Genomic DNA, 25,559 nt, shown 5'->3' with positions numbered 1-25,559 from the left:
CTTTGTAAAATTATTACATTAAGAGTTGGTTCTTAGTTTATATTTATTTTGTTTTTTTAATGTGAACTCACCCACAGAATGTTAGATAATAAAAGGATAACACAGTCCATGCAGCAAACAGTATCTTTAATTATACTACCGTATTTTCTTGAAGTAGTTAATTAATATTTCTGGTCATTCTTGAAAAGCATCTCCAGCATGCTTGTAGATTAAAAACATCAAGAATTGTATTTCACCATCATCAAATTCCTGATATATACCCATGGGGGGTGTACAGGATAATTACGATAGTACTGCATGAAAGTTACACCATTACTAACTTCTGATGAATAATTTTCCTCCGAATTAATTTGTTATCTGTCAGGACTTCAATATTATCAGATCTTATATTTCTGTCTTTTAAGGAACTTTTTTAACTGTATCAGTCCATCTACATCATGGTCTTCCTCTGCAAAAGTTCTTTGTCAGATTGGCATTTCCTCACCAACCTGGCAAAGAGAACCCTTGTTCTGCTCATCTTTCATCTCCCATTTTGTTTAAGTGACCATACCACCTGAGATGAACTCTACTAACACATTCTTGAATGCTAACAATGGCAAGTTCTTTCCTCATATCCTAATTTGTAATGGGATATTGCCATTGATGCATCTATTCACACACAAAAAGAAAAAGGCTGTGTTTGCACAGCCTTTTTCTTTTTTTCATCATAAATGGCCTTGTAGAAGCTGACGTTCTCATTAACTGCATGGTAAACCTTTGTAAACCGCTCAATGTTAGGATCTTGCTCCACAAGCTTAGCAAATCCTGCTTCAATGAGAAAGGCTTCAGCTGATTATTTTATCATAAACTTTCTTGGCTCTGGATCTTCTGATTCGTTGTGTTCTTGTGTTTCTATCAGCTGTTTCTCTATCTCCATAAAGTCTTCATTTGTTAGTTCTATTGAATGGGACTCTAGTAAATCAATGATATCATTATCATTTATGTCCAATTGCAGTGCATTGCCACTATCCATCATTGCTTTTCTAGCTTTGGCAATGTTTTCTTTTTTGAAGCATCGAAAATCATCATGGAATTGAGGGCACAGTTCCTGAGGAAACTAGTTCCCGAATTAATAATTATCTTTATGGGGAGCCTTGGTATCTTGTAAGTATGGGGAGGCAAAAGTTGGGTCGTCCATAACCCGGGGACTGCCTGTACTTCTGTAATTCTTGCATTTAGTATTTCCCATTTTACAGTTGAGTAATATGAGAGCTCTGCTTTAATCATCTGAAATTCGACCCTCTGACCAGGACTTCTGAATTATCCAATGCAGCCACTGTAAAACTATTATACCTTCATATTTGAGCATTTATAGCTGAATTTCATCTACTTCAGCTGCCTTTCAACATTTCAGACTTTTGATGAATTTTCCTACTTCAAGCATGGATATGCATTCCTGTTGGGAGTTTTCTACCATCATGCTGACACTGATTGCTTCATTTAGCAGTCTTTCAAAGTAATTACTGCAGACATCTAGAATATCTTGATATGAGACTGAAGGATTGAGACAGCTCTTCCCATGCCCCTGCCAGTAGTGTCACCCTTGTGGTACATTGCTGGTGCTTCAGACACAAGAAGCCACAGAGATGTAACACTGGTAACATGAAGCTAATGTCTCAAACCAGGAGTCCAAACGTACCAAGCCTCCAGGACAACTTGTAGCAACCATGATAAAAACACAACTCAAAAAACTGTGTGCTGGCTCCATTGTGGCCCAGAATAACAAGGATCATGTTGCTTATCTGGGAGGAGGGCAAGCTTTGAAAAATAAGCTACAGTCTCCTAAACAACACTCTCTCAAGATTTATTCCTTAAACATAGAAGGAACATCTAAATCAAACCGAAGTCATCGGAAAAATAGCCAAAGACAAAATGATTGGTGTCCTGGTTCTCCAGGAAACCCATGTGCCTGACACAGCTCTCAACAGACTAAAGATCCCAGGTCTAATTCTTGTGTCTTAAAACTGCCATCCCAAGCATGGCCTGGTCTCAAGGACATAACCCAACGTATGCCTGAAGCAGAATATCCCATAGGTATTAAAATTAAAAACACCACCATCTACAAAGTCTACAAACCATCATTGCAATCCTGGTCTGACCAGATGGACTGGCTGCCACCTCACCCTGCTATCTATGTTGGTGACTTCAACTCTCATCACACCATGTGGGGGCAATTCCTCTACAACCAAGATGGTAATGATCTGGTTAACTGGATGGATATATATAACCTGTATTTGATCTACGACGCCAAGCAAGAAGGCACTCTTCACTCAGCCGGATGGAACAGAACCTACACCCTAGATCTGTGCATAAAGGCTCTAAAGACTACCCTCTGCTAACAACCAGAACCATCTTCAACAGATTCCCTAACTGCCAGCATTGTCCTACACTAATAGAGACAGTCACATCAATCCCAATCATCAGTGGAACACCAATCGGTAGATAGAACCTTCGCAGATCCAACTGGAATGTATTTGAGAAGCAAATTGAACAAACCATTACAGCAATATCATCCACCCCTAATTACTATCCCAGATTTGTCAAAGTAATCAAAACTGCAGCCAAAGCCTCTATTCCTGGAGACTACAGAAAACAATACATCCCATGCTGGAGTAAGGATACTGAGGAATTTTTAGCCAAATATGAAAAATGAAGACCCAACTATTGCTAAGGAGCTCGTAGCAATGCTCGACAAAAACAGATAGAAAAGATGGATCTCAACCATCCATGAACTTGACTTCACCAAATCTAGCCAGAAAAGCTGGTCACTTCTGAGAAAATTACGGGAGGGCAGAACCAACAACAAACAAACCACACAGATAACCCCTGATCAAATGGCTAATCATTTACTGAAAACTTCCAAGATAAGTCCCAGCTCTACCAGGAAAAATAACTGTGCAATCTTCCCTCAGAAAAAATCTGAAGATGGCCTGCAAACTTCCTGAACTTATATAGCCAGTTTCTCTTTAAGAGGTACAGAAAGCCTTAAAACTCACTAAGAATGGCAAGGCTGCATGAGTGGATGGAATCCTCCCTGAGTTTCTAAAACATCTTGGCTAATGAGGTCAAACATGGCTGACCACCCTTTTCTCAAAAATTATAACAACTGGAAAACTACTAAAACTGTGGCGAGAAGACAAAATAATTGCTGTGCCCAAACCAGGGAAAGATCCAAATAATGTCAAAAATCTATGACCTATCTCCTTGCTTTGCTCCACCTTTAAGCTATTAGAAAGAATTCTCCATAAAGGATTTCACCACTCATCAAAAGAGCACTCCCGATTGAACAAGCTGACTTCAGGCCAGGAAGAAGTTGCTGTGACCAGGTCCTGGCCCTGACAACACAGATTGAAGCAGGCTTTCAGAAGAAACTTAAATCTGGAGCCACTTTCATTGACCTAACATCAGCTTATGACACAGTCTGGATCAGGGACCTCCTACTAAAGCTAGGAAATATTATAAGGCGCAAAAAAACTTTCCAGCTTTTAGAATCCATTCTCTCCAACAGAAAGATCCAGGACCATATTGGTGGAAAAAAGAGCAGGCCCAGATTTCTCCACAACGGTCTTCCACATGGCTCTGAGTTATCCCCTTTGCTTTTTAACATCTACATGTATGACTTACTATATACCAGCTCAAACAAGTATATGTATGCTGATGACCAGTGATCCTACATCAATCTACCTCCTTTGCCAACCTGGAATCAACCTTGAACACAGACTTGAACATCCTGGAAGAGTACTTCAAGCAGTGGTGCTTGAAGCCAAATCCAACAAAAACTGTGTCTACAGTATTTCACCTGAACAATACAGAGGTGAATCGACATCACATCTCAACCTTTCTTTCTGTGGAAAAATGGTAGAACACGAAGCTCACCTGAAATGCCTTGGAGTGAGCCTGGACAGAAGCCTAACCTATAAAAGGCACATCACCAACCTGTTCAACAAAATTAAAACGAGAAACAATATCATTTCAAGTCTTGCTGGAACAACCTGGGGTTGTGGTACAGAAGTCCTAAGGTCATTTGCACTAGCCCTCATATTTTCTACAGCAGAATACCGTGCCCCTGCACCAGACACTAATAAATCCACTTAGTCTTCGCCTAAAATCAAGAAACCCTTTTCTGATCCATGGACGAACTCTCTTCAGCTGCCTTACCTTTGACATCTGACATGTGGGGAGAACACTGGTCGAACAAACTCCCAAGAAATTGTTTCCTGATTGAAGATCCCTGTGCTCTGCAGCCTGGTTTTGCCCTTCCTAGGAAGATTTGGTCATCTATCAATAGGATCAGAACTAACCAGGGCAGACGTGGTTACCTAATGAATAACTGAAGACTGTCAGACCATTCTTATTGTGAGTGTTCCCCTCTAGCCCAGACGATCACTCATATTGCGAATGACTGCCCAAGGCGCCAATTTCATGGTGGTGGCCTCCAGGACATCCACGAAGTGACAGATGAGGCCCTGAACTGGCTTTCTGGTCTCGACATTGACCTGTAGCTGCTTTTGCCATAAGAATAAATAAATAAATAAATGTCACCTCTACATCTTCGATTCCTTTTACAGTACTTTTTTACTTTTTTATCCATTTCTAAGCTTTTCAATAGCCTCCAGAATATTTTGCCACCTTTCTGATATTTATTTTCTATGTTCTTACCAAAATCTTCCCATGACTTTTTTTTAGCCAGTTTTATAAAGTGCTTTGCTTTCTTACCTTTTTCTTGCTATTCTCTAAGAGCACAAGCTGACTTACCAGGAACTTTTGATATGCTTTCTTCTTTTCCTTCATTGCCTCTTGGAGTTCTGATTTTTCTATCCCTACAAACAATCTCACCACATCTCTCTGGGTGAATCAATCAACGTTTTCTTCAGGATCTGCTACTGAATCTCCAAGGTTTGGTTCTTATTTTCAATTTCTTTCATTTTTCTTGGATGATGTTTGTGTATTTGAGTCTACAGTTCACTTCTGAAAGCTGCTTAACCTTGATTTGTTTTAAAACTTTCTTGCACACACTTCTTTTCAATATGAAATTCAATTTTATCCTGCTCTAAACTAAATAGCGATCACTTTCTATTTGAAATCCTCTGTACTCTTGTGCCTTGAAAATCAGTGGGAAAACATTACTGTCAACTATAACAGAATCAATAAGACTTCTTATTTCATGCATCTTGTCTCCATGTGTATTTGTGCAGATTTTTATATTGGAACATTGTGTTAGTAATTAACTAATACACCCTGAACAGAAATCCAGCATGCATTTACTATAATATTAGCTTTCCTCTTTTCTCCAAATGTTCCTAAAACATTTCTATATTGTATTTATTAATTAAAATAATAGATTTGGATATCTACAATAAATTTATGACTTTCTGGAACTACTATAATCATTTTATTAATAACAATTATTAGAAAAAATAGTCCTGTGTAAAGATATTTAAATATCTTTATGATTTTTGGTAGCTGAAGGTTTTACTATTAGTTCAGTTAATTAAAAGTGAAATAAAAGATATATAAAAATATCATTATGTTGATAAAATTATATTTATTAAAATGATATTTGAGTGTAAGAAAAATATAGAGCACTCTTTGTAGTTCTGCAATTAGTAATTGTTGACTAGCAAAGCCATTAAACTTAATAACGCCTCTTGGTTTGTGTCATCAGTGAAATTAGTTTTACTTTTTCATGATGAGAGTTTTTAGTGAGCGGAATGCATTGCTTGAGTGCATTGTGAATGCAGGTAGTGTAAATAAATTTTAAGCTCATTAGGATAGACATGCTGCTGGTTGAATGGGCCACCGAAGACAAGTCTGTTGACTCCATGGAGGTTACCAAAATAATAATGATAATTATAATAATTTAGCAGCCACATTCAAGAATTGGCAGAATGTACATACCTTCCTACATTGCAGGAATTAAAATCCTGTAGAAGTTTTTTTTATATTCAGTGCATGAAATGGAAAAGAAACTACGTCACACTGTCCACAAACATATCCAACCAATTAATGAAAAACTTCACTCTACTATCTATGATTCCCAGCTGTTGTGACATAATTCATGCAATTGCAAATAAGAAAATACAGTGTGTGGTGTACTGTCATATGAAATGAACGGCTGATAAATAAGAGAGAGAGTGTAAAAAAAAAAAAAGGAACAAGTAGAAGAAGATAAGGAAGAAATGGAAATATTCCTTTTATGAAATAAAGAAAGATGTAAGGAACAAATAATTTTTTCATGGATTCCTTATTATTTAAGTTCCTAATGAGAAGTTAATATATCTTCACTCTTGTCATTTTGGTATTTTAAGTTCAGATTAGATGGACTAGTGGAATCTGTTGTTTTTGTGTCAAGTAAAAATGCAAGAATGTTCCATAACAGTTGTATTCGGTTTTAAATAGAAACTAAATATGCTTAAAGGCTGGCATGAGTTATCAATTTCTTGAGTAAGTGTGTGCAAAGAAATTTGTTACTGCTGTTTCTTTAGAGAACTTAAGGATTGATAAAGAACTTGTATTTTGACTTTCCAGAACAGGATTTGCCAAGTTTTCTGTCATGTCTGAGTCTCTGACTAAAACATGCTAGCTTCTACCTCAGCAGATATTTTGTATTTAATGCTAGAAGAATCAATATTTTAAGGTTATGAATGTGAGTGAGAAGAAGGGTCATTAATCTGTTTAATATTTTATTTTATATGCTGTGTGTGTGTGTGTGTGTGTGTGTGTGTGTGTGTGTGTGTGTGTGTGTGTGTATACTTTGTTAATAAAATGTATAAAAAAGAAAACTGAGTGTTTTGTGTATGCAGCATAGTGAAACACTGAATACACAGGACTGGTGTTAGAACCTGTAAGGTAAGGGGGAAACCATGTTAACATTAAGTAATAGTATTAGTCAACAAAAAATTAACTGTCCTGTTTTACAGTGTAAAACAGGACAGTAAATTAAAAGGAAATGAAAGAATTACCTGTTTAAATCTTCATGCAATCCATCCATTAAAAATGCCAATAACTCTTGAGAGTCATGTTGTTGAAACCCATTAAAACGTGGAGCATATTTACCAATAGTCCACTGAAAAGTAATCCGTTCAAATCATGTTACTGGTTTTGTAAAATAAATAAAAAACTAAATATAAAGCAAATAAAATATACTGAAATCAGAAAAATGGGAATCAAATTAATTTATATCATACTAGACTATTACATAACTGAAAGGTGTGGTCTCGCAGATAAAAGTACATTTCTTTGTTAACACACTTGTGATTTCATGAAAAGCTTGTGCAACATTTATGTAGAAGCTACTAGTTAAAAGCTAACATTTATTATGTATACTGGTACAATATATCTTAAAAAATTTCTTTTTGAATAGTATGTCAGTTTCGTAGAGGTGAAAACATGATGCTTATATTCTTAAGTAGATTGTAAAATTGTAAATGATAAAATGATTCCCATTACCTAGAAGTTCCTTATTTTAGCTCAAAATTCAAATATTAGTTTAATTAAATTTTTATATATATATATATATCTCAATTTTTCATCTAATTTTTCTTATATTTTAAATCAAGATGATTAATGACTGCTATATCAGGTAAACACGCACCTGCCTATCTGCTAAAATAATAATAATTACCATTAGACCTCCACCCCACATGCTGACCTGATTGGCTGAGTGGTTAGGTATACGCTCTCCAACCAACAAATTCAAATCTTGCTAAGGGTGTTTGTGAATGCCCTACTAACTGCATACCATACATACTGCTGTAAACCTGTGTCCTGTTGCAGCACAACCTTTAATGTCTGCACCATAAAAATCAAATTAAAACAATCCCACACACACAGTTCATCACACCATGACTTAAATGCATTTGCTGTCTCCACATCTACATTTCCAGCCAATGCATTGTAATCATTTACCATTCTCCATGCAAAAATCCTACTTCTCGCTATGCCCTTGCTCACACTTATACAGCTTCCTGTTCTCTCCCTGTCTCTATACATTTTATGAAAAAATCTGATCCACATTAATCAGGTAACAACACTGTATCAATTTATATGTCTCGATTATGTCTCCTCTCTTTCTTCTATCCACTAGATTCTGCAAATTGCATTCCCAAATCTGGAAGAATTTTACACCAACTCTTAAGAATAATTATACTTACTTCAAGACTACAACTTCTGACTCCAGTGATAATATTTTACAATAATCATATTTTAGGATTCAGATTCATCCATCTAGAATAAGCTATACCATCAGATTTGCCATATTTGTACTACAACAACATTGTTTACTGAGAGTCTGGCTTTAACCACCTCACCGGCCATTATGGATCAAATACGCATCCTCATACGCTTCGTATCCATCATATATTACAATGTAATATCAATGGTATTACAATTTTAACATGCACTTCGCATCCATGATAAACTTGACGTCTATAGATGTTTTGGCCGGTGGCGTGGTTAATAGCCAGAAACTCAATAAACAATGATGTGTTTGTAAATATCATACAAAACATAAGACATTCAATGATCTGTATATTCAGATCATTGAATGTCTTCATGATATGAAGGATCTGTATTTAAGTTTTGTATATCTGAAAAAGTCCATAATAAGTTACTAAAAAGCAAAACTCTTCAAAATACTACAACTATGATGTAGCCAGAACATTATGCAGATTAGAGCTGAAGAATTTACAGAAAGATGTGAAAATCTGATGTGAAATCAATTGTAATACAAGGTTATATGTTATTATCTCAACTAATATTCATCATCCATGTGGATTACATGATGAAGGGAATGAGCATTAAACAGGATATCAAAATCGGAAATATTAAACTTGGCTCCTTGATACAGAACACATACATAATGAGAGTTGTTGATAGAGGGAGAGAGAAATTGTCATGAATGTTCACCGTTTATTAATACAGAGAGGTTCCTTCTACTTATTATGACCATTACTAGAAAAATCTCCAGGAAGTCAGGGATTCATCGAAGGAGGCCAAACACCTATACTAGCTATCATATATTTTCCTCAATTCGCTCACACTACTTGCACTTATCACATCTAACAGTAACTTTTTCATATGACTCTAACATGACTCTTTCAATAGTTCGAAGGTCTCTGTCAAATTCCTAATCTGTTCTCATAATCTATACATTCCACAGTCCCAATATTATATTTAACACTGCCTTTGCATTCTCTCCAATGTATCTGCATTACTTCATAAGGTAATGCAGATACAGTGGTCATATCAAGGAGTCATGTAAAGAGACAAAACTTCTTCCTTATTGCTACATATCCGTTCAAGCACTGCAGTTATCCTCTGAGTAGCATCTTCCTATCTACTAGAACTTCAGATCCCTAGTCTGATCACTCTCTTCTAGCATGATCCTATCAATATAATATCTCCATTAAATATTTCATCAATTCCAGCCTATTCAAATCATTTTGCAAGTGCACCATATCAAACGCATTCCTGATTACCTTGCCTATCTTTACATTATCAGCAAAGCTACATGTCTCCTGTGAAATCTTTCTCAATGTTATTAATGTACAGACCAAATAATAATGAATAAAACTGATCCTTTAGATATGTCACTGGCCACCTGATATCAGTCAACTACCCTCTTATCCAAATTAATAATTTTTAACCCAATTACACATCCTCCAACTTATGTAATAGTCTTCCATACTGTATTCTTTCAAAGGTCTTAGCAAAGTCCAAAAGTATCATGGTGTGTACATTTCTCATTTTTTTTTTGTCCAACTCAAGAGTTGGACATCTTTTTTGGGACAATAGAAAAATCATGGAATCTTTTTTGGGACAATAGAAAAATCATGTCCTTTTGAGAGGATGAGTGTTTCATTATCGGTTAAAGGCCGACCGAATACGTTGACGATCCAATTATCTGGAACTTGGAAAGGCTTCATCTGTTTAGAAACAAGAACATCATATTTGTGGTTTAGATGTTGATTCTGTTTTTTATAAGAACGTTGTAAAGAGTGTTTTAGCTACATCCAGAACTATGTTTGAAAGATGTGGTTCTAAGTTTGTGGAGATATAGAGATCAGAAACTAGCTCAATGTTAATATCCAGATCATGTTTAGCAGCTTTGAACTGATTACGGATTAAAGATAAACTGGTGTTCCTGTATATATTATGAGCTCCAGGAGATTTAATGGTTTCTTTAATCTTAGTGAAATTAGGAATTAATTTGTTGTCGTGACATTTTTTTAAAAAGATGATCCTCGCTCGTAACTTACCTTGAGTTACTGATAGTTTGCCTAATTTACTGTTTTTTATTTTTTATTTTTGGTGAAGTTTTCCCCGTGAAGGAATAAAATTTGATTTTTTCATGATACTTGTGACATAATGATTAGAAATATATACACGTTAGCACAAGAATAATGTTTAATTTGTCAAATATTTCGGTCTGAATATTACAGACCATCTTCAGTGGCTACATAGGAATAGTTTTAAAAAACAAAGTGGAATACGAACAATTTAATACTAATACTTAGCGATATGACATTACACGGCGCGTTCTATGTATGAATGATCAATTGTTCATATTCCACTTTGTTTTTAAAACTATTCCTATGTAGCCACTGAAGATGGTCTGTAATATTCAGACCGAAATATTTGGCAAATTAAACATTATTCTTGTGCTAACATGTATATATTTCTAATCATTATATCACAAGTATCATTAAAAAATCAAATTCCTACTTAAAGCTATTCATCCATTTATCTCCTACCTGATTTAACCTTCTGACTAAGTATATATTCAGATACTGCTTTCTTCAAACACTCCTTGATCACCTCCCATGCACCAACAATCTCTCCCCTCCGTATTTTTATCCCATGGCTCTGCTGAAAGCAGACTCCTCAGCTTGTCATAATTACCTAATTTGTAATTCCACATATATATCCCTTCTTAATAGAAAATTCTACATCTCAATTAACAAGGTCGAGACTACATGATCATTTTCTCTAAACAGAGGAACCGTTGCTAGATTGGTTAGTGTTCATTTTGCTGATACAATGAACAGATCCAGCACTCATGAACCTCATGTCCCCTCCATTACATGTTGCCTTAGATAATTATCTCTCAGCAGCTGTATAAACTGCATTTCATTCCCTGTCTGTTACTAATCTATCTCGCCATAGTTGAAATCCCTCATAATAATTAATCAACCTGTACTTATCATGCTAATTTGCAAGTGAGTGTTAACTTTATTCTCCCATATACTTTTTGGATTATAGCAACAACCAATTACATATTTAGTCTTGTTGGTCTCCATCTCACACCAGACAGCTTCAAATGAACTGCTCCCTGAATCCCTATTACCCTGATGTACTTTCTATTCCTTTTGCTTTAATTCCTCTGTTATCATTAACAAAACTCAATCCCCATCCTGATTCTTCTGTCTTCTCCTATCTCTTGCATTCTATTCCTATGACCATACCATTCTCAGTCAACCATATCTCACTAATACCTTATGGGATACTCCAAATGGGATACTTACATTTTGAGACATCTTTTCAGATGTGCTTTTTAGCTAATGACTATAATCCCCAAAGAGTAGACAAAATACTAAACGCTCCTTGGAAATCCCCTTCACTGGCCAATATGCAAGATTACAGCAAATTGTTACAATCCTATATAATCAGGGAACATCCAAAAAGATATCTAGAGTGCTTAATAAATATCAGCCCCACACCATATTTAAACCATATATCAAATTCATAACTCTAATCTGTTCACATAAGGACAAACTTTCTCCTGTTTCACATCCAGGAGTGTAAAGTGCCCTGGACACACAGGAAGAATTGTTGACATCTACCTTGGAGAACATAAAAAATACATTTGGCACTATTGTTATAGCAAGTACTAGCAGATTATGCCTTGGATACCTCTTCATGCAGGATAAAATGGAAGAAAACATAAGCACTAAACAGAAGTTATCATAAGTTAGAGAGATTGTTTTTGGAATCAGCAGCAACTTTAAAAACATTCTCCAAATCTCAACAAGTATGGTTGTATCAATTTACCAAAAATCTGGGCAGTCATTTTAAAATCTAGTACTTGTTTTTCTCTCTCTTTATCAAACAACAGATGGTGCCAATTAGAATTTTAGTTCCTTGTGTTGTCCGTTAGAATGTTTTTTTTTTTTAAATTTTTTATTTATTTATTTATTTATTTATTTATTTTTTAACTGATCCCACTGTTAACTAACTTGTCGTTGTTCGTGTACTGTGACAAACGGTTTTTGGGGTCTGAAGATGATGGATATAATACTAGCAAAATACCACCAAATAAGTCAAATAAATATTAATTATTTTCTTATTATTGTGTGTTGTGAATTAATACAATCAAATAAATTGACATGAAATGTCAACACATATGCTTTGCTACTTGTAGAACACCAAAAAATCAGATATGGTAATATCTGGAGTAGCCTCAAGGGCTCACTTTAGTGAGCACGGGAGTTGAGAACCCATAGTCCTGATGCTGGACCATGCCTTATTTCATGTATTATACATCTGTTATATTATCTGTAGACTGGTTCCTACTCTTCTTTCCCTAATCTTTCCTACTTTACTTTTCCTCATCTCTTCTTCAGCTAAACTAATACTGAAGAAGGCAACAGCAAACCATTTCTGCATATATTTTGCCAAGAAAATCTTATGAACAGAGGCTTAAGTTAATGTGATATGGTGCTGAAAGATGGGACACCCAGGTCAGAAGGCACTGAAATGGCTACTGGGGAAGAGCAGAGGAAACTTCCAATGAAGGTAACAAGAATGATGAAGCTGAATCAAAGCCTTCTGGAAGTTCAATTTCTGATAGAGTTAATCTCAGAAGAGGAGGCCTCCGATTTACTGATTTACATAAAATAGGAACATGGAATGTAAGAAGCATGTATCAAGGAAAACAAAAACTGGAACTGATAAAGAAAGACATGAGAGGAACTCAAGTTCAGATTTTAAGAATCAGTGAACTGAGATGGAGAGGAATGGGTTACTTTGATACTGATAATTTCATGATAAATTACTCTGGATAAGAAACCTTTGAAGAAATGGAGTAGCATTCATAGTTAGAAGAGAATACAAAAAATACATTTTGGGCTACAGTCCAGTGTCTAATATATCTAATCAGAATAAAGTCATATCCAGTGAATGTTACACTTATACAGGTGTATGCACCCACTAAAGTGAAGTTAAATTGAAATTAAGGGCTAAGAAGAAACAAAAAGATAGTAATAGATATGATTTAAATCATATAAATGAAGCATTTAAAGTAGCAGTTGGAAAGAAATTACAAAGTTTGGAGAAGACAGGAAGAGAATTGGAAGACGTGGGAAGAAACAAAATGTACAGTCAACAGTCATAGAAACAAAAAAGAAGACTAAGTAAAACAATAAGAAAGAAAGAAAGACCGTAAATGGCTGTCAGAAGAAGCTATTCAAATAGCAGAGGAAAGAAGAAAATGAAACTTCAGAGAAACAAAGAAAGGGTTAGACAACTGAGTGCAGATTTCTAAAGACAGGCTAGGAAAGATAAGGAAAAACATCTAAACAAAAGGTGGAAGGAAATCGAAGAAAGTAGTATTACAGGTAGAACAAGAGATCTGTTTAGAAAAATGAATGATGTTACAGGGAAGTTTATCCCTAGATTAGGATTTGTAAAAAATAATTTGGGAAAAATGTCTAAATGGAAGAACAAGCAGTGAAAAAAAGATGGAAAGCGTATGTAGAGGACTTGTACAAGAAAGATAATAATATTGAAGGAGAATTTGTTGAGGAATTCATGATAATGAAAAGTGAAGTGCTATCAGCAATGGAACATCTGCCAAAAGGAAAAGCTCCTAGAGCTGACGGTGTGTCAGTGGGATTATTAAGAGCAGCTGGGGAAGAAGTAGTGAATATATTGACTGAAATTTGTCAACATGTTTGGGAAAAAATATACTGGCCTAAGGATTGGAAAACATCAGTGTTCATCCCAATTCCAAAAAAATCAAATCCCAGAAATTGTGAGAATTATAAACCATCGCTTTAATTTCACATGCAAGTAAAGTTATGCTGAAAGTGATCCAACAAAGGCTGGAGCCATATGTGAATAGACAAATTACACAAGAACAGACAGGCTTTAGGAGAGGTATAGGAACTAGAGACCAAATAGCAAACATGAGATGGATTATGGGAAGAACAAGAGAATTTCAGAAGGAAGCATTCATTTGATTTACTGATTATAAGAAAGCTTTTGATTGTGTGGATCACAACAGACTGTGGATTGTAATGAGATCAATGAGAATACATGAGCATCTAATTGGAGAAACAGGCAGTGTTCAAGTGGAAAAAGGGGTCCGGCAGGGTTATATACTGTTGCCCTATCTTTTTAATCTTTAAAATGAATATATTATGAGAATGGCTAACTTAGACAAAGATCCAGCTGGAATTAGGACTGGTGGTAGGAAAATAAATAATTTAAGATATGCAGATGATACAAACTTCATAGCAGAAACTAAGGAAGATCTGGAGTGGTTGATTCTATTGGTTAAGAGGGAGAGTAACAAAGCTAGGCTTAATTTAAACATCAGCAAAACAAAAGTGATGGTTTCTGGCAATTTAAGTGAATTTATAATAGAGGGAGATAAAATAGAAATAATTGAAAGTTATGATTTACTGGGATCCAGAATCAGAAATGATGGTAAATGTGAAGATGAAATTAAAAAAAAAAAAGCTGTCAAACCTGACAAAAATTATGAAAGATAGAGGAGTGAATAATGCCACAAAAGTTAGAATTGTCAAAGCAACGGTATTTCCAGTAGTGACGTATGGATGTTGGAAGCTGGATTATTAAGAAGAAAGACCATTAAGAATCCTACAGACTTCAAGAATGACCAATAAGAAAGTTTTAGAGAGTATAAAAACAATGCTCCTTGGAGGTGATGATTGTGAAACAGAAGTTGATGTATTTTGGAAATATTATGTGAACTGATAAATCATTGGAAAAGACAGTTATGTTAAGGAAGATTGGGAATGAGAAACAGAATGAGAAGAGGAAGACTACAAAAGAGTTGAATGAACCACATGAAAGAACTTACAATTGCTGAAAGAAAGGACAAGAGGCCAAGTGGGATGGAGAGCCTTTGTGTACAAGATCACCAATGGTCGAAAACGATGATGGCACATAACAACAATATCTGGAGTGCTGACAAGTAATAGATTAATTTGGAAGCAATATAATGATAGGAGATTAGTAATCATATAAACTTGATCACGTAGCACTAAGTATTGTGTACATCCTTTTGAGAATACATATCAGGAAATTTCTGATAATATTAGCAACTTTATTTTGAAACCAGGGTATATGTTTCCTGGTTGCTGCTGCCAAAGAATCATAAAATAAATTATACTATCATTAGTGAAAACGTTTAATGCCTACTATCAAACAGCATAACAGAGAAAAACATTTGATGATAAATTATTAAATATTACTAACATGGATAATTACCTACATTTATTTTTAAGTTAAGAAGCTGGTAAAAACATACACAGAAAAATAATTTAAGAGCCTCTGTTGGACAGTTGATAGTAAATCCTACATAAAATTTTTCAGACCCTGTCTAGAATGTAAAGAACCTTATAAAGGTTCTCTGCATCCTACATGGGATCCTTAGTTGAAAATCAACTGAGGATGAGTCGGATGGTCTCATACATAGGTGGCAGTATTTATCCTTCTGGAAACTGGCTTTTCATCATGCAAAACAGAGAAATCAATCTGAAAATACATGCAACTGACATACTCAGCAGACTATACAGATAGGACTAACTGTCTTATCCAAGAGCATCCATAGTGTTATATGAAGCCAAGTAACTTCCATGTAAAGTCAAACTTAATATATTAAAAGGTGAGGTGAAGTAAGAAAAAAGAATTTTCCTTTTTAAACTTCATTCTTTCAAATAAAATGAAAGATGAACATGATGTGTTATGGTATTCTATCAACTTGAAAAAATGATTACAGACTGAAACAATGATTGCTAGAATTAATATTATGCAGTTTTATAAAGCATCTATAATTTTTAACATTTTTTCACACTATAAAAGAAATAACAATCAAGCTTCTAAAAAAATTCTTTTATCCTTTATGTGAACAAACTTAAGATACAAAAGATTCTGATTCAACAAATGCCAAGTAAGACAAGTCAATTCAATGTTAGCCAATGATTTCCTGCATCATATCTCTGTTGCACTAAATCTATTCATTAATTATGAGATTAAAAGCAAACTAGCAAAAATTACATGCACAGAGGCAGGTAATTAAAATGTAATTTATGCACGTATTCAAATTATAATGCTAAAGTGATAGTTCATACACACTACACGTGTTCCGTGGTAAACATCTGATGAATGAACCACCTTGCAAATATCTGTTTTTATTCAGAAAGTATGAAAAATTTACATAATGTGTCAAAAAAACACGCTTCTCTTATGACAAGAATAAGAACTTGTTTCTGTTTTCACTAACTGCATCTTTTAATATACTAGACACCAATTTTACATTTCTATCTATATTTTCTAGGAATGTGAGTGATTGAAACAGAAAACATTTAATAATAATAATTTAATAAGAATAAAAAAGACAAAAAATATTTATTGTTAAAAAGGTAAATTAAGTAATAATTTTTAGATAATGAAACAAGTAACTTACCCTTAGCTTAAGAGGGGCAATAGTTCTCGATGTGCCACTCCACAAATCATGAACTAAGTCTCCATATCTTTTAGCTATGTGACCTTTCATACCCAATGGATTAGTCCTATAAATAAAATGCATTTAGCACTGATTTCAGATATTGTTGGTTTATATACTGACTCATTTTCTTATTCTTCATTTATATAAAGTTATGTTTTTTTTTTTTTTTTTACACACAGTACATACAAAGTACACATATGAGACATACAGTGTGCCTGTTAAGTAATGAGACAACAACTATAATATCAAAACAAAGAACTATATTTGGAATTTTCCATTACACAGATTCAAAATAATCACCCTCCAACTCCACACAATGTTTACATCTGTCGTACAGGTGTTTGAAGACATTGTGGAAGTCCTGAATGGGAACCTCCTTCAGTGTCTGGATCACACTGTGTTGGATGTTTTTAATGTTGCAAGTGATCTTCTTTCAAGGCACACTTCATCTTTGGGAAGAGGAAAAGTCAGCAGGAGCCAAATCTGGTGAATGGGGTGTGACTGATCATGCAGATCGACTTCGAAGCCAGAAACCATTTCACAGGCTTTGTACAGTGCGTGGGCACACTGTCATGCAACAGAAACCAATTGTTATGGTGGAACAGTTCTTTCTTGACATGTCACATGCAGGCATACAGATGCATTACTCCTAAATAATACTGACTGTTCACTGTGGTGCCCTCAGGAACAATCCTCCACATTTTCGTATCTTCGTGCAGAAACTGGCCATCCACAGTGTGGTTCATCTTCCAAGGACATCCTTCCCTCTTTAAAAGTTGAAAATTGCTGCATCACCTGAATCAAAAGTTGCATCTACAATTACAACACTAGTGGTTAAAACTATAAACATGTTTGTTACTTTTATTCAAGAGCTGTCCTGTAAAAAATCAATCTCATTACTTAACAGGACATACTATGTATTTAGTTTGAAATGTAGAATGCAAAAACACTTCTCACATGCTAAAGCATACTCAGAAATCGGGATGTACAATATTTTCTAATCTAAACAATTACAGAGATTTCATATGTTAAGACATTAGTATAATGTCTTGATCAATTTGGTACTAGATTAATGACAAGTACTAAAGGACAATATGATTAAATATTACATTACAATAAACTGCATTCTTCTTTCACCTTCATATTACTCCAGTTTTTAAAGTTTGCAAAATTATCTTCATTTCCAAGGATCTAGTGTTGTGTAAAGAACATTTTCTGGGAAGCACATATTGTCTCTTTATGGTAAGAGTCTCATAACATTTTAGATGTTTTAACATTCACCATAGTCCCTAAGAAGCTAAATCCATGGGGATGCTGCATGCTTATTTAATAACAGATGTAATTTGTGTGTGTGTGTGTGTGTGTGTGTGTGTGTGTGTGTGTGTGTGTGTGTGTGTGTGTGTGTGTGTGTGTGTGTGTGTGTGTGTGTGTGTGTGTGTGTGTAATTAAGCAAATGTCATGCCAGCCAGCTCTAGTGCAGCACATTAAATATGACTGCTACTGTTTTCATCAGGGAACAAGGGTGAATTATGGAAATTCAGTTATTGGAACAACACTTCACACTTGATATTACTGAAGACAGGATCCATCGATGTAACAAGGATATTAATTAAAAAAAATGTCATGTCGATATAATTTCACCAATTATATTGACATGGTAGGCAAGAAGATGAAACAAGTGGAATACTCCTAGATAACTATATGATGTTTTACTGAGGGAACAGTGATCAGGGAACAGAAAGAGGATATTATTATTATTATTAGGGGTATCTCCATGGAGTCAGTAGACTCATTGTGGGATACCCAAGCTATCAAAACAATATCACATCTCTTCTTGAATTCATTTACAGATGGAGAACTCACAACTGAGTCATGCATTGCATTCCACTCATACACCAGAGGAAAAACCTCATTCTCACACCCTTGTTAATCACACTTTTCCTTAATTTCCAGGGATGACCTCTTGTTCTTCCATCACTATCACACAGTGGAAACATTTCCCCTGCATCAATCTTATAAAAACTTTTTAGTAATTTAAATGTTTCTATCATATCCCCTCTTCTCTGCCTATCAATCAACCTTTGCAACCCACAAGCTCTCAATCTATCAATGTAGGGAGAATTTTTTACATCCCTCACCAACTTAGTCACTCTTGTATGAACCCTCTCTACAACCTCCTCATCTCTATGGAATCCAGGTGACCAGACTTGAGTACAGTAATCCAAATGTGGAAGTATCAACACCTTATAAAGGAGAATAATAACCTATTTATATCTGGATGTTAGTGCGTTCCTCAATAACCAAGTAATCCTATGTGCAATCTTGGACACTTTAGCAATGTGTCCCCTGAACTTCATCTCCCTATCCACCAACACTTCCAAGTCCCTAGCCTCATCAATCTCTTGGAGTATTGTTCCATCAATGTAGTACACAGCTGGTAATCTTTTAATCCCAAAATGCATAACTTTACATTTTTCCACATTGAACTGATATCAATTACCTTTTTCCCATTTTGCCAGCTTATTTAAATCATCCTGCAAACTCTCAACATCAGCGCTTGATTTTTTATTGTGCTAACCAACTTTGCATCATCAGCAAACAACTGAATATCTCCCTTTAACCATTTCCTATATCATTTATGTACAAATTAAACAAGAACAGCCCAAGCACAGAGCCCTGAGGCACACCACTGATCACCTGCCTCATCCTGGACTCTGCTCCTCCACACACCACTTTCTGGTATCTCTTCCTGAGCCATTCTCTTATCCATATCATCAGTTTAGTATCCATCCCCATCTGCTCTAATTTGGGCAACAGTATTCCACGGGATCCTGTCAAAAGCCTTAGCAAAATCCAGAAGTATCACTGTGTAGCCATTTCCTTTGTCCAAATCAAATGTCATTCTATTATAAAAAGTTAATAAATTGCTAAGGCTGGATCGACCTTTGAAAACCAACATTAAACGTGAAGATAACATTCTTGAGTGTCAGGCTATTTCCAGAGGAGTGAGGCAGACAAATTTCAAAATGGGAAATTTGTGCCTATGGTCCCACAGAAGGTTTTAAGAGGAGAGAAGAATAATCAGGAGGGCTCTATAGCTTCTTTCTAAAGAAAGAAGCTCTCTTCCAAAGAGCTCTCCTCTTGCATTACTGGCCAATCTTCTTCTTCTTTTGATGTACAAAATTCTGTGCATTTTGAATCTTGATCATCAGGTATGATTATAAGAGATAGTGACATCATGGTCAGTTTTAATATAGCCTCTATTCACTGATGTACCCCTGAAAGAATCCTCAGACTCTCTTCCCCCTGTTATATTCAGCCTTATTCACCTCTACCATTCATTCTGGCTGGCATGGAAAAACCTATAAGCAGATTAAAGGCATAGCCAAGAGCTCCTCGCCAATCTTTACATGGAACATTTATAAACATGGTCCTAAACTCTGACCTACTCAAACAGACAATATGGCTGTGCCATGTTGATGATGCATTCTCCATTTGACTACACAAGAGCGATACATCAAAACAATTTTTAGCACACCTCAACAGCCAACTCCTGAGGATCCATTTCACCATTGAAAAGGAAAACAATAACTGCCTACCTCTCCTTGACACTCTAGTTACCCAACTACTAAATGGATCTTAATCATTTACACTGGAAGGTATATCCACCCCCTTCGGCAGCATAGTGTTATCGAAACCTTAGCAAACAGAGCTAGAACCATGTGAAAGGACCACATTAGCCTCTCCATTGAAATCAAGCATATTCAGGCCATATCTTTAGCCAATGGCTTTCCCTTTAATGAAGTTAACAGAGCTCTCTGTCTATCGGTCCTAATCCCCCCCCCCCCCCAACTCAAAACAAAAAAATCCATTGCTATCCCCTACATCTAGGAAACAATAGAAAATATTGCACACATCCTAAAAAAAAAAAAGTATAATATACATACCTTCTTTAGTCCTTACCAAAAATTAGGAACCCAATCTGCTCACCTAAAGATCCTCTGAACCATCTAGGGTTTGCACTGTCCTGTGCTCCTACAGGCTTAAATACTTTGGAAAATGGGAAGAACTCCCAACATTCATATAGAAGAACACAGAAAATATGTCCTTCATTTATAATAGTCATTCTGGGGTGGCAGACCATGCCATGGATACACATCACCAAATTCAACAGAAAAACACCTTCCTCCTATAAAACTGCTCTGACCTGCTTAGAGGAACAGCCACACCATGTGGAGCTATTCCTCTAATAACAGGGACAGTAATATTCTAGTTAACTGGATGGATACATATAACCTGTATTTGATTTACAATGCCAAGCAGGAAAGCACACTCTCCACTCAGATCTGTGCATTGTCTCTAAAAGACTCTGAAGACCACCCTCTGCCAACAACCAGAACCATCCTCAACAGATTCCCTAATAGTCAGCATTGTCCTACACTAATAGAGACAGGCACATCAATTCCAGTCATCAGCGGAATCTCTAGCGTCATCCAGTCATCTACCAATCTCTAGATGGAACCTTCGTAGGTCCAAATGGAATGCATTTCAGAAACAAATCGGGCATTAGAGCAATTCCACCCACTCCTAATTGCTATCCAAGATTTGTTAAACTAATCAAAACTGCAGCCAAAGCCTCTATTCCTAGAGGCTACAGAAAACAATATATCTCATGTTGGAGCAGAGAAACTGAGGAATTTTTAGCCAAATATGAAGAAACTGAAGACCCAACTGTTGCTAAGGTGCTCATAGCAACCCTGGATAAAAACAGAAAGGAAAGATGGATCTCAATCATCCATGAACTCGATTTCACCACACCTAGCTGGAAAAGCTGGTCACTTCTGAGAAAATTAGGTGGAGCAGAACAAACAACACATAAAACAAGAGATAACTCCTGATCAAATGGCTAATCATTTATTGAAAACCTCCAAGATACATCCCAGCTCTGTGTACGGTTTACTCTATGTAGGAAAATTACTGTGCTATCTTCCATCAACAAATCCTGAAGACGGGACCAGAGCTTCCTGAACTTGTACACCCAGTATCTTGGGAAGAGGTAAGGTAGCCTTAAAACTCACTAAGAATGGCAAGGCAGCAGGAGTTGATGGTATCCTCCCTGAGTTTCTAAAACATCTTGGTCAACAAAGCTGGCCACCCTTTTCTCAGAAATTATGACTGGTAAACTACCAAATCTGTGGTGGGAAGGCAAAATAATGGCATGCCCAAATCAGGGAAAGATCCAAATGATGTCAAAAACTATGACCTATCTCCTTGCTTTGCTCCACCTTTAAGCTATTAGAAAGAATTCTGATAACTAATATTTAAGGAATTGACAGCGTATACTAGAAATATAGATTAAATAAACTTTAATATATACTTTCCGATATTTTGGCGAACGTCACGTTGCCATCTTCTTGGGAACTTACTGCAAAGACACGTGCACACAAGTACTAATAACAGCAAATGAGACTGAAGCTAGGAAGCTAGTGTTTTCCTAAAGTCCTGATGGTGCCCCCTGACAGGCTATATTGGTAGTTCTTGGCCTTTGGGCTGAAGTTCTTCTGATAAAAGTTTCCCAAATTTGGGGCAGTCTCATGCATCCAAATTTGTTGAGGTTTGGCATGTTCCTAAGGGCCGAGGCTGATTCCATGAATAGTCTTTCATACTTGAACTTGCTGCGGTGTATTACTGTGGCTTTCTTCCATCTTATTCTGTGGCGAGCATGGTCTGCAAGCCCAGAGTGGCTGTACTGGTGAAATCGGATGTAATCCTTGTGTTCTGAGATTCTGATATTTGCTGTCCTGCCTGTTTGGCCAAAGTAGGACAGTTTGCAGCTGCAAGGGACCTGGTATACACCAGGTAGGTCTAGGGGAAGTGGTTGGTCTTTGGTGGAGCGGATAAGGGATGCCGGTTTTCTATGTGGTCTGTAACAAGTGGTCAAGTCATGTTTTTTTAAGATTTTATTGATTTTTTCCGAGGTGCCTCGGATGTAGGGAATGGTGATGGATTTAGAGTAATCTTTTTTGTGAAGGGGAGGGGGTGGTGGGTTGTGGATAACTGGGTTAAGTATTTTTTGGAGGGGGTAGTCGTTGGCTGAGAAAGTGTCACGGATGTGATTCAGTTCAGTGGTTAGGGCTTGATCATTAGAACAGATTATTTTTGCCCTGTTGAATAATGTCTTAATAACTCCATATTGTTGTGAGCGGGGGGTGATGGGATTGTTGGTGAATGTATCTGCCTGTGTGGGTGGGTTTTCTATAAACTGAGAAAACCAAGGTTCCATCAGGTTGGTTAGTGTGTCTAGGAAGGGGAGGTTATTGTTTTCCTCTTTTTCCAGGGTGAATTTGATTCTAGGGTGTTGGTTGTTTAAGTGTGTTAGGAAGAAGAGGAGTGAATCCGGGCCATGTGGCCAAATAGCGAAAACATCATCAACGTAGCGAAGCCATATGGTAGGTTTTTGTGGGGCTGAGTTTAAGGCTTTCTCTTCAAACGTCTCCATGAAGAAGTTGGCCAAGGGTGGGGAAAGTGGTGAACCCATGGCTGTCCCCTCTATCTGTTTGTAGAATTTTTCCTGCCAAACGAAATAGCCTGAGTTCATTGTAAACTGAAATAGGGCTGAGATATCGGGAGGAAATTTAGCTTGGATTAGCTCTAAGGTTTCTTTGAGGGGGACATTCGTGAATAGGGAGGAGACATCAAAACTGACCATTATGTCATTATGTTGGAGTGTAAGGTTTTCTATACTGGCTTTGAAGTGGGCTCAGTTTTTTATGTGTGATGGTGTATTGCCAGTATAGTGTGAGAGCGCTTTGGCTAAATGCTTGGCTAGTTTGTAAGTGGGGGAACCAATGTCATCCACTATGGGACGTAATGAGATTACCAACAGACTAAAACCCTATAACTCTAGACCCCCCCGCATATATGGGCTCCCAAAAATACACAAAGAAAATGTGCCATTGAGATTACCAACAGACTAAAACCCTATAACTCTAGACCCCCCCGCATATATGGGCTCCCAAAAATATACAAAGAAAATGTGCCATTATGACATTGGTTCCCCAACTTACAAACTAGCCAAGCATTTAGCCAAAGCGCTCTCACACTATACTGGCAATACACTCACACATAAAAAACTCAGCCCACTTCAAAGCCAGTATAGAAAACCTTACACTCCAACATAATGACATAATGGTCAGTTTTGATGTCTCCTCCCTATTCACGAATGTCCCCCTCAAAGAAACCTTAGAGCTAATCCAAGCTAAATTTCCTCCCGATATCTCAGCCCTATTTCAGTTTACAATGAACTCAGGCTATTTCGTTTGGCAGGAAAAATTCTACAAACAGATAGAGGGGACAGCCATGGGTTCACCACTTTCCCCACCCTTGGCCAACTTCTTCATGGAGACGTTTGAAGAGAAAGCCTTAAACTCAGCCCCACAAAAACCTACCATATGGCTTCGCTACGTTGATGATGTTTTCGCTATTTGGCCACATGGCCCGGATTCACTCCTCTTCTTCCTAACACACTTAAACAACCAACACTCTAGAATCAAATTCACCCTGGAAAAAGAGGAAAACAATAACCTCCCCTTCCTAGACACACTAGCCAACCTGATGGAACCTTGGTTTTCTCAGTTTATAGAAAACCCACCCACACAGGCAGATACATTCACCAACAATCCCATCCCCCCCCCCCCCCCCCCCCGCTCACAACAATATGGAGTTATTAAGACATTATTCAACAGGGCAAAAATAATCTGTTCTAATGATCAAGCCCTAACCACTGAACTAAATCACATCCGTGACACTTTCTCAGCCAACGGCTACCCCTCCAAAAAATACTTAACCCAGTTATCCACAACCCACCACCCCCTCCCCTTCACAAAAAAGATTACTCTAAATCCATCACCATTCCCTACATCCGAGGCACCTCGGAAAAAATCAATAAAATCTTAAAAAAACATGACTTGACCACTTGTTACAGGCCACATAGAAAACCGGCATCCCTTATCCACTCCACCAAAGACCAACCACTTCCCCTAGACCTACCTGGTGTATACCAGGTCCCTTGCAGCTGCAAACTGTCCTACTTTGGCCAAACAGGCAGGACAGCAAATATCAGAATCTCAGAACACAAGGATTACATCCGATTTCGCCAGTACAGCCACTCTGGGCTTGCAGACCACGCTCTGGATACTCGCCACAGAATAAGATGGAAGAAAGCCACAGTAATACACCGCAGCAAGTTCAAGTATGAAAGACTATTCATGGAATCAGCCTCGGCCCTTAGGAACATGCCAAACCTCAACAAATTTGGGAAACTTTTATCAGAAGAACTTCAGCCCAAAGGCCAAGAACTACCAATATAGCACGCCAGAGGGCACCATCAGGACTTTAGGAAAACACTAACTTCCTAGCTTCAGTCTCATTTGCTGTTATTAGTACTTGTGTGCACGTGTCTTTGTAGTAAGTTCCCAAGAAGATGGCAACGTGACGTTCGCCGAAATATCGGAAAGTATATATTAAAGTTTATTTAATCTATATTTCTAGTATACGCTGTCAATTCCTTAAATATTAGTTATCATGTTTAACCAGCGTATAAGCCTCTCAACAAGAATAGAAAGAATTCTCCTTAAAAGAATTTCACCACTCATCGAAAGAGCACTCCCGACTGAACAAGCTGGCTTCAGGCCAGGAAGAAGTTGCTGTGACCAGGTCCAGGCCCTGTCAACACAGATTGAAGCAGGCTTCCAGAAGAAACATA

General features: G+C 36.8%; 1 protein-coding gene across 2 annotated transcripts in view; it reads right to left on the bottom strand.

Moving 5' to 3' along the window:
* The window catches only part of Usp32 (Ubiquitin specific protease 32), an 808,142-nt gene that overhangs the window by 279,455 nt on the left and 503,128 nt on the right, over nt 1-25,559 (bottom strand). For both annotated transcript variants that reach the window (XM_090413901.1, XM_090413902.1), the window contains exons 21-22: nt 16,754-16,859; nt 7,002-7,105 (exon numbers count right to left, since the gene is read on the bottom strand). In XM_090413901.1, the coding sequence (XP_090270027.1) occupies nt 7,002-7,105; nt 16,754-16,859 (210 nt within the window). The remainder of the gene's footprint in view (nt 1-7,001; nt 7,106-16,753; nt 16,860-25,559) is intronic.

This window comes from Typopeltis vanoorti, chromosome 24, assembly GCF_054136105.1.
Source record: "Typopeltis vanoorti isolate ZY-2024b chromosome 24, IOZ_Tvanoo_1.0, whole genome shotgun sequence".
NCBI classification, from domain to species: Eukaryota; Metazoa; Arthropoda; class Arachnida; order Uropygi; family Thelyphonidae; genus Typopeltis; species Typopeltis vanoorti.
The sequence above is the reverse complement of the archived record's forward strand: the minus strand, read 5'-3'. Positions and strand labels throughout refer to the sequence as shown.